The sequence below is a fragment of the Varanus komodoensis genome, unplaced genomic scaffold (assembly GCF_004798865.1).
Source record: "Varanus komodoensis strain SLA01 unplaced genomic scaffold, ASM479886v1 scaffold29_3, whole genome shotgun sequence".
Classification (NCBI taxonomy): domain Eukaryota; kingdom Metazoa; phylum Chordata; class Lepidosauria; order Squamata; family Varanidae; genus Varanus; species Varanus komodoensis.
The window spans coordinates 854,924-864,884 of NW_025335760.1; the positions used below are offsets into that span (position 1 = coordinate 854,924).

General features: G+C 62.5%; 1 protein-coding gene across 1 annotated transcript in view; it reads right to left on the bottom strand.

The window, feature by feature from the left end:
- Positions 1–1,374: 1,374 nt before the first annotated feature.
- TIMM50 (translocase of inner mitochondrial membrane 50) overlaps positions 1,375–9,961 on the bottom strand; it is a 33,593-nt gene continuing 25,006 nt past the window's right edge. Inside the window, exons 13-17 of the mRNA XM_044435443.1 lie at positions 8,581–8,714; positions 7,367–7,531; positions 6,512–6,681; positions 5,048–5,225; positions 1,375–1,555 (exon numbers count right to left, since the gene is read on the bottom strand). Coding sequence (XP_044291378.1) covers positions 1,375–1,555; positions 5,048–5,225; positions 6,512–6,681; positions 7,367–7,531; positions 8,581–8,714 — 828 coding nt within the window. The remainder of the gene's footprint in view (positions 1,556–5,047; positions 5,226–6,511; positions 6,682–7,366; positions 7,532–8,580; positions 8,715–9,961) is intronic.

The window sequence follows — 9,961 nt, forward strand, 5'->3', positions numbered from 1 at the left end:
TCTCCGCTTGCCCAGACATCCCTGCCCCGAAGTCACAGGGCAGGGAAAAATACCCCCCCACCACCACCCCCCAGAGCCGGGAAAAGGGAAGGTGGAAAGCATTTACACTTCCCAGCGCTTGATAAAGAGCAGCGAATCGGAGACATAAACTACGGGGTTTTTTTAAGTTTCAGAAAAAGGAAGAAGCGAAGCTTGGGGGGCTGACCCCTGACATACAGGTCTCGGGGGTGGCGGGCGCTGACCCAACAGCCACTCGCTGGGCGTGATGGGAGCTGTGGTCCCGCTCACCTGCAGGGATCCGAGCTGGGGAAGGCTGTTGCACAGGCTTCTCCGGAAGGTCCCTTGAAAAAGGCCCGCCCCCGCCCCCGCCCCCCCGCAGGCCAGGGCGCTGTCAGCCCCTCCGCACCTCGCTGCCTTTCCCGGCCTCTGCTTGCCGCAAGGGCCGGTGCCGCGTCTCCCCGAGCGCTTACGCGCCAGTTCCTTCCCGAGTGAGAGGCAAGGGGGCCCGCCTGCCTGCCAGGCAGGGCTGCGGGCCTGCAGCCGCCTCTTCCAGGGTCTGGGGGCAGAGGGGGCTCCCGGGAGCAGCGGGGTTGCTCCAGCTGTATGCAAATGGCGGCACCTGCCCCTCCGAGGCCCGCGGCGCTGCCCCTCCGCGCGCTGGAGCGAGGCTGCGATCCTGCCTTGTTGGTGGAGGAGCGCGTCCCGCGGGGCCGGGTCGCTGGCCTCGTCCGTCCGTCCGTCCGTCCGTGGGCGCAGGCCCTTCGCTGCGCCCCTTCCTCCCCCCCAAGGCTCTCCTGTGTGGGAGAACTAACCCAGGCACATGCACTCGATGGTAAAGGAATCTAGTTGCGAGCTGGAAAGGGGGGGGGGGGGGGCAAGGTGGCAGCGTGGGCGATCCGAAGTGGGTGGGGGGTTTTAATGGCAAAATGGTAACTGGCCATCACAAAGTGATGACTCGGAGAGTGAAAGGCCTACAATTCCCAGCATGCCCAGCTGTTTTTCCGCCTGAGCTCGCCTCGCTTTGCCCCCTTAGCGGCTTTCAGCGTGTTCATCCCCCCGGATTCCCTTCGCCCCTCTTGATGCTTTTCTTACCCTGGATCAGCTCGCCATGGTGCGCAAGCCCACCGGCTCCGGGATATATTTCGTGTCTCTGCAAGGAAGGGTCCAGTGGAACCCTGAAGCTGACAAGCGCCAACCATTGCTTCATTTGACCTGGACGAAGTACGTCTGTTTTGATGCGACACAGGCCGGGACCGAATCTGGACACCACACGCAGCACGGCTTGCCAAGGGCCCACAGGTGTGGTCCAGAGGCCGCAGTCCCTGCACCGGCCCCTCCTGGGAAGAAACCCCATTAAAGCCACCGGGCTCAGCTCTAAGCAGACAGGGACGCACCGGGCACAACCTGTGTTGCCCCACCCGAGGGGCATCGCTCGGGGGTGACTTGGTGCTCGCCGTGGTTCCTCTCCGCCACAGCCTCTCCCTCCGGAGGCCTGGCCGCAGCTCCTGGCCGGGACGCCTGGCGACCAGCGGCTTGCCGTATTACCGTAATGAGGCTGTGGGCAGAACGGCGGGGGAGAGGTGCAGGTGCCGGCTGGCGATCCAGTGCGCAGAGGCAGAAAGGTGGACGGACGTGCAGCCAGCTGGCTCCCCTGAGACGATTCATCGCCAAGCTAAATGAGCCGGAAGGACAGCCACCCTTTGGGTCCATGCGCCCCATCAGGAATGCGTCCCTTGAATGCCAGATTCTTCCCATACTGCAAAATCGGCTTCCTCCTGCGTTGGCTTTTGGGGAACCAGGCATGCCAAGGGAGCCCCACCCCCTGGAGTCATGCTCAGCTTGCCTCCCCCCACATCTGTCCCCACCTGCCCTGGGGGGCACAAGGCTGCAAACACAACCCTCTGGCTCAGGACCTGCTCCCAGAAACTGCCTTTTGGGCGCTGTCAGATAAATGCACTCTGCACTTGCACAGGGGCCATTCTTCCCTGTGCTTCGGAGCAGCTCTTCTCCACACCTGCTGCCCTCATGATGTATTCGACTTTAACCCAAATTACCCCCAGTCCAACCCACCTGGAGGGGGCAAAGCCTGCCCATGCGGATCAAACCCTCAAAACCTGAAGGACTAGAAACTTGTAAAAAACAGCGACCCCCAAACGAGGATGGGTTTCAGTGCACCAGACCCTGCATTCAATCCGGCCGTGTGCTTGCCGGTCGGGAACACACACACAGCCCTGGCAAAGCCGCGTGTGAGTTCGGCGGCCGCCGCTGTAGACAAGCCGGCCCCCCAAAGGCCAGCGACTGCTGCTTCCACGGCAGGCCGTTAAGCCTTTCCCAGGGACGCTTTCTCACCCTCCCGCGACACCCGCCCCCGATACGTTTGCCAGACAAAGGTGCCGGAGGCGACAGGGAAGGTGACCCGGTGTGTGGAGCGGGGACGCCCACATTCCTGCCATGTGCCTGCGGGGTGTGAAATGTGCCCCCTCAGCCCTGGGGGGCCGCTGGAACGCAGGCACGCTCTCTCACACCTGGACACATGGCGGGAGGGCGATCCGAGCTGCCCGAGGGATGCGCAGAGGCCCATGCGGGCTGGCCGCAGCCAAGAGCGGCCCCTGCAGGCGTCTCCGAACGGGATAGGACAGCTCCGAGGGGGGGCCCGGCCTGTCCCAGGATCAAGGATCCGCTCCGGGAAAAAGTGGACGGGGTGGGAGAGGAGCCGCGCAGGAAAAGATTGGACTGTCCCCAGGCTTCTTTGCATGGGGGCTCTCGGAGTGGTTGATGAGAGTATAAACGGCACAGAGAGAAAGAGATCTTTTTGCCATCAACATTAATCATGGGGAAGGACCCGATTCAGCAGATGAGTGGAAGTCTCAGGGCAGAGGAGAAAACAAGACCGACCATCAGCGCCTGGCAGAAAACGACGTGATCATCCATTCCCCGCGCTTGAGGGTTTCGCGCGCACACGGGTTCCTTAACGGGGCCGGTCAGTGGCTATAAAGCTAGGGTGAGGTGTCCCCCTTCACAGAACAGTCCTCTGCTGGAAGCTGTGCCAAAGGACCCCCCTTTGCCAGAGGTGTTAAGTGGGGGCTGGACAGCCGCCCGCCAAGGAGGTTGCCTCTGTGCTCTGCAGGGCCTCTGGGACCCTTTCCCCTCCTTCAAATATTCGAGAATGATCGCTGAGCAACTGCTAGCGCCGGCCCTGGCCACAGACGCGCGGCACGGCCAGCAAAGCACCGCTTCTGGGCTTCCCCTGGCGTGGACGAGCAAAGGCGGGATGCCGGTCTGCGCAGATCCCTGGCTGATCCAGGAGGGCCCACGTGGTGGAGGACGGAGCTCCTCAGATCATAGACCGACAGCCGTGACTCTGCTTTGCAGCCATCAAAGGCCTCGCGGGAAGGCAGCCAACACCCCCTTTCAGCAAAAGCATTCAGCTCCCGGGCAGCGGCTCGTTTCCTTTACCACACTGAGCTGTAAACAAACATTATGGCTGCATTAAGAACCAGAGATGTCAAAATATTGGCACAGGCGCTGCGGAGTCAAGAGAGGGCAATTGACGCCTGAAAGGGAGGCGGCTTTGGGGTGGTGGGGTGAGCAGAGGGAAGGAGGGAAAGCTGTGGTCGTTAGGGGATGCCCTCTTTGGCAACACACACATGCAAAAGTGTAAACCGGTAAACAAGTGACAAGCGGCCACCACCGTGCCCGTGTTTCAAAACAGCTTTCCGTGTGTCAGACATGCAGCTTCCACGATCTCCAGAGAAGATGCGAGTTAAAAGCCCAGTGCGGCTGGAAGGCGCCAGGTCGGGGAAGGCAGTGTGAAGCAGCCGTGGTTGCCCGTGGCTCTCCCCCCCATCACCCACATGGGCGAGGAGAAACAACTTTCTGCATTGTGTGCTATTGCACCCGGGGAATGTGGGGGGTATGAGTGGAAGGAAAGCGGGGGGCCAGGAGGCTTCGGGGGGCTGCAGACGCCCCCCGGGCCTTGGGCTGAGCACCTGGCTGTGGTCAGCACACCTGGAGGCCTTCTCGGTGCCCACGACTTTGCACGAGGGCAGGGCAGGGCCGGGCAGGCAGGGCCGGGCTGGGGCTGAGGGCCGGGGCCCTGGGGAGGCCAACTCACCAGTGCCTCCTTTCCCCCAGGCAGCCGGCTTGTCTTCTGGATGCTTGCTCTGATCCGGGAGGGGGGCGGCGGGGGCCGTGGCCTTTTTGCCCCCTGCCAGGCCAGCAAGTGGGAGCCCTGGGAGAAAGAGGTCGCAGCTGGCGGCCATGGTGGGGAGAAGGGGGTGGCTGAGGGAGGGGCCCCCACGGAGGCCGCCTAGCCCAAGGGCCCACAGAGAGCAGGAGGGGACAGCAGCTGCTCCCGGGAGGCCCCCCAGGAGGAGGGGTGATGCTGCAGGGGCCTTCCGCAGGGAGATGTGCCAGCTCGCTCTTGGAATGATTCCCTCTCATTGTTGCAGTGCTTCCGGCCCAGAGGAAAACTGCCTGGGCACAACTGAATAGGAAACCAGTCCCCGTTTCTTCCGGCACTACTGCTGGTACCCAGGGCTGGCCTTCCTTAGAGAAGGTCCCAAGAAATGAATATTAGACTAGCTAGGTACGATCCGTCGGGGAGGACTGGCAAGCCGTTAGGTGCTTTTAAAGAAAGCTGTATTAAAAATAATTAATGCGCTCAAACGACGTCAAGAGACACGCCTTTATGCTTTTGTTGGTGGTTAATTTACGGTGCCCCCCCTCTCCTTGGTTCTCACGCTCCGTGAAGCGCAGGCCTGTGCAGCCATTAGCTCATGTCTGTCCCTCCATCCCTGGAGGAAACCTTAAGTAGCAAGACAAGCCACAGGTGCCTCTGCGCATATGAAGAATACTTCCCCCTCATCTCCAGCCTCAAGTCAGCAGGCACAAAACAACACATGGGGAAAGAGACGTGCACGGGAGCTTTGGCCACAGAGTCGGCCAGAAAACACTCGTGCGATCCAACGCGGTCGTTTGCGCCTGAGAAAATGCTGCTGGAAGGAGCAGGGTTGATTTACGGGCGAGCAGGGATGCTCCGGCTTGCCTGCGTTTTCTGGGGAAGGCTCCCCGCCGCTCCTCCCCCGGCCCAGAAAGCAGCACTTCGACGGTGGCGTGTCTGAAGCACTGATTTATTCCTGTGGCAGCTTCTTTGACACGCACGGCCCTCTGGGCTGCTGTCAGCGCCGGTAATTTACAGCTCCCTCTCTCCCCTTCTGTTTTCCCTGAAATTAGCAAGCACAGAATGGGGAGGGGGAGAAGGCACACAACTGTGAAAACATCCCGGGGGGGGGGGGTGCGAAGCATCTGTGCCTGCGCAGAGTCCCTCTCTCCCCCAGCCCGCAGCTGGCAGGCCCAGAGCAGCGATGCCCCTGCCCGGTAAGCTCCTCCAGGGATGGAGAGCAGCGTGCCGGATTCAGCGAGTGGGACTACCACTCCCATCACCCCGCAGCTGGCTAGGGATGACGGCAGAGGCCCTTCAGATGTGTAGAACACGCGTCAGGTTGGAGAACGCGACTCAAGAGGCGTGGGAAGGCAGCCCCCGTGGGCTGCAGGCGACCTCACTGCAGCTGGATCAGGGAAGAACGGCAGGGTATTTATGGAGAATGTGGAACTCGAGAGAGGCAGCCCCACACGGGTTTCCTGGGCATATATAAAAGTGCTCAGCAAATAGATGCCCTTTTCCCTTAACCAGGGATGCCGAAGCTCCAGCCTGCTGGGGGGCGGGGGGATGCCAGCCTTCAGGGATCACACGAAGTCTCTCCCTTGGACTGCTAGTTGCTTGATGCTTTTGCTGCGTCTGACATCTTTTTGGGGGAGAAATGCTTTCCCCAGGCCGCTGGCAGCAAGAGCTCTGAGCTAAAATATGCCGATTTGGGGGACAGGCTGTCTGGCTCCCCTTTGCCGTGTCCCTGCCAGCCTCTGGACTCGGCCCCTGGCCGCTGCTCCAGGACCAGTTCGGCCTTCCGGCTGAAGGCTCTTCGGCGCCTCTGCCATACCACCAGGCGGGGGTCCACAGGTGCTCGAGATCTGAGTATGACCCTTCTATGCCAAGACGCCACAGGGGGAGGAGGGACGCAGGGCCCGGGGAAGCGGGGGGGACACCAAGCAGGGAGACAAGTGCAGGGTCTTGCTCGAAGCATGAGCGGAAGGAAACGGCAGCACTGCTGTCTCCAGCTTGTCTGCGCCCGGCAGCTTGAGCGTTTGGGGGCGGGCAGATGGTGAACGGAGCACATCAGGGAAGGGGAAAAGGGCTTTTTCTGAGCAATAAAAAGCAGCGTCCACCCAGGTTGGACACCTCCCCCATCAGCTGCAGCTGATAACTGTCCCACAGCCTTCCTGCCATTGAGACCCCGAGAAACATGGAAACAGAGCGAGTCGGAAGGGGCTTCCCGGGCCATCTAGTCTGACCCCCGGCTCCAGCCGGCTCCGCTCACGACATGCCCACCATGTGCACGTCCAGCCTGTCTTTGAGAAGGAAACCCTCATCTTCGATTTTGCTTTTCTTTACCTTTCTGGTGTACGATGTCCCACCCTTCCTCCAAGGAGCGCTTAGTGAAAAGTGCAGCAACACCAGCTTCCACAAGCAGAGACCCGTGCGTCGTGGCGGCTTGGGTGCTGCCGTGAGCCTCGGAGACCTGGGGTCTCGCCCCCACTTGACCGTGAAGCTGCCCGGATGACCTGGGGCCAGTCACAGACTCTCAGGGCTGTCACGGGGGTGGTGGTGGGGTGTTTGTTACCTAGGGTTCCTTGTGAGAATTAAAAAATGCAGGATACAATATAGCCAAGAGAAGTTACATGGCTTGTTCTTGTGTGCAGCCAACCAGCCCGAAGCAAGATGCTTCCCTCAAAGCCCCGAGAGGATGTCCGAGGGGTACCCTCTTTGCAGTGGGAGCCGCAAACTGGTCAGCCTCTCGGGTGAGACCCACCTGGGCGAAGCACGATTTGCCTCTCCCAAGCACGTGGGGCTCTGATGGGGCAGCAAGGCGGTTCGCTGCCCTCCAGCTCTGGACCATGCGCTCGGCTGGGTTCTTTGCACTAGCTGGTGCCAAGCCCCGCATTACGTGCTTTCTTTCGGGGCTCTGCCAGAGGCTCTCTGTGTCGCCCTTGCCCAGCCGGGTGCCCTTCGGAGCGCTGGGCCACACCTGCCCGGGAGTGGGGGTCCGGCGCGTCCAGGCAGCTGGTGGCAGGGGGGATTAAGGCTGCCTTGCAGCTGCTCCGGCCACGGGGCCGGCGAGCTCCGAGATGCTTGCCGGACCTGTCGTCCACCAGGTCCCCGAGCCGAGGCCTTCCCAGGGTCTCTGGCAACCGGAGGTGCCGGGGTGCCACAGGACCCTGGCAGCCGAAGCGGGGGCTCTGCCCTCACCCCACGTGGTGGCAAGTGCCCCAAGCTCTCCCGCCGAGGGGCACCGTGCAGCTCCCTTCGCCAGAGCGCTTCGGAGCACGGCCAGCCTTGCAGCGGCAACGCCCACCGCGGCTCCGCTCTCCGGTGGTTCTCCGCACTCCGAAATCCAGCTCCTCCGTCAGGAAGCTGCGGGAGGGGAGGGGAGGGGAGGGGAGGGGGACGCGGCAGGGCAGGCCGGGGGTGAGGTAATGTCAAAAGGTCCAGGAAACGGATTCATTATACACACCAAACAGGAAGCAATGAGACAAGACCTTGGCAGCTCCAAGATGCATTTATTCGTTCGAGGCGAGGGAGGGGCGGGAGGCGCTCTCGGGAGCAGCTCTGTCCGCCTTCGCGCCCCCCCCCGCCCCCACCCCCGCGGCCAAGGCAGGTGCAGCTCTGTCCCTTGCGGGGGCCCTTTCCACCCTCGCTGCTCCGGGGGCCCCTTGGCCCGCTGACCTTCCCCCTCCGGGTCGCTTGCCAGGGCCTCGCCCCCCGCCCCCCCGTGCCAGTTTTTGGCTCAGCACCTGCGGGTGACCTTGGCAGGGCACCCGAGGAAATCAGGGGGAGCGCATCCGAGCGCCGGCGGGAGGGGGGCCGAGGGGCGCGCAGAGCGGCCCACTGCAGCGAGGGGGGCGCGCCCCGGGCAGGTTTCCGGTGGGAGACGCTCCGCTTTGCTGCCGGCAGCAGGTCACGCACCCCAGGCAGTGGCGGGGGGCACCCCCAGCCCAGCCGCTCCGGGATCACCTGCCCTCACAGTGGGCAGAGAAGCCCGCCCCTCCTTCCTGTTTTTGGAAGTGAAGAAAGGGAGTTATCACTGTGCCATAACCTTGCAAGAAGCGCCCAGAGGGGATGCAGGCCTCTGTCCAGGCTGACGTCCTGTTTATGTTCTAAACACTCCTGTGTTTGCTCTCCCCCCGGCCCCCCCAGCTGTTTATCCCTCTCCTGCCCCCCACCTCAGCATGTCCGGCTCAGACAGCCTGGAAATGCATTTTCTGTGGGGGAGGGAGAAGAGAAACAGGAGGGAGTGTGGGAAAGATCTGAAATCGGTTCCTGTCGGGAAATCTCCCCCGCCCCCCCTACATTCTTTCTAAGAAGAATGAGGTAGGGAAGGAAAAGGAGACGGTGGCGAGGGGCGCATTCTCCTTGCCCTGGAAAAAAATGTCCACAGAGGGGAAATGATGCCAGTGACTCACCAGGTTGGGATTGTGATAACCGGAGCAGCGGGGTTTGGACTGTACCACACGGCCACACAGACATGCTGGGACTCGGAGAAGCGGGGCTTGGATTTCTGCTCCGGGGATGCCGAGTGTTTTACGGGCGCCAGCGGCTGGGCCCACACGGTGCCGGACACCCATGCCGATTGCGCAGCTGGGGAAGCGAAACGAGGCGCCCTGCAGAGCTGCAGCCTGCTGTGCTCTCAAAGGCTCCTGGGCAACTGTGCGAGAGCCCCCGTGCTTGGGGCGGGGGGGGGGCAAGGCTCCCCACAGCCAGGGCTTAGGCCGGCTCCCCCAGCTGCGGGCAAGCAGGAGGGAGAGCTCATGGCTCCACGGCAGCCACATCTGGGGCAAAGCCGGTGGGCCTGCCTGGTTTAGAGCCTTTTCAGTCCTGCGGGGCACCCACTCAGCCAGACTGCTGCCCACGGCCGCTTCTGGATCCGGCCCGCTCTCCAACAAAAGCCGACATCTGCAGGATGCTGAATTGCGACGCTCTGCAGTGGCACAAGGAATCGCGCGCGCTTTACATGCGGCACACGGCAGGCCCGGGGCCCAGACACCCGCCCAAATCTCCCGCGCAGGGGTGCCTTTTCTGCCGTGGACGTCTGGGGGGAAGCTGCACACACGGTGGAAGACGCAGCCGGGGCAGGAGACAGCGCGCGCCCTGGGATCACTCCGTGCTTTTCCTTAGCAACGGTCGGTCCTCCGTTCCCCCCAGTATACTCCAGCTGGATTTCTTTCCTGTTGACATCCGATGCTGGACTCAGGATGGAGATTAGTCCGAACTCGCCTGCACCGAGATGTGGGAGGGGAGGCGGGACCCGGGTGCCGCCTCCCTCAGAGCCGTGCTGGAACCCCTCAGGTCAGCCTTCGCCCCCTGGCCGAAGAGGAGGGTTCTCTCTCTCCCCCTCACACGAGTTCGGACAGCTCTTTGCGTCCCCACCTGCAGGGGAACCGGGACTGACCGACACTGCAGCGGCCGGCACTAAAAAGACGACCATTTATTTTAGCGCGTGCCTCACATTCATTTCCGTTCGCCCCAACAGAGCAGCAGCGCGGCCTGGAATCTGATGGGAACATGATAACAGGATGAGAGGAAGTGATCCAGAAGCGACCGGCCACGAGGCGAGGCGAGGCCTGGCCTGCCCTTGCTGCCCCCTCTCTGCTGAGGCAGGGAGAGGCGGGCCGCCTCGCTTGCCCAGAGAAGGGGCCGCAGGAGCAACGACAGTCTACTCTGGAAGAGTCCTTGGGGAAGGGGCTCGGCGTCCCGCACGAATGGCCAGGCCTGGGAGGGGGACCGGGATGGCCAGCCCTGGCAGCTCCGATCAACCGTCCGTGCCCCTTGCGCCTGCCGCCTTTG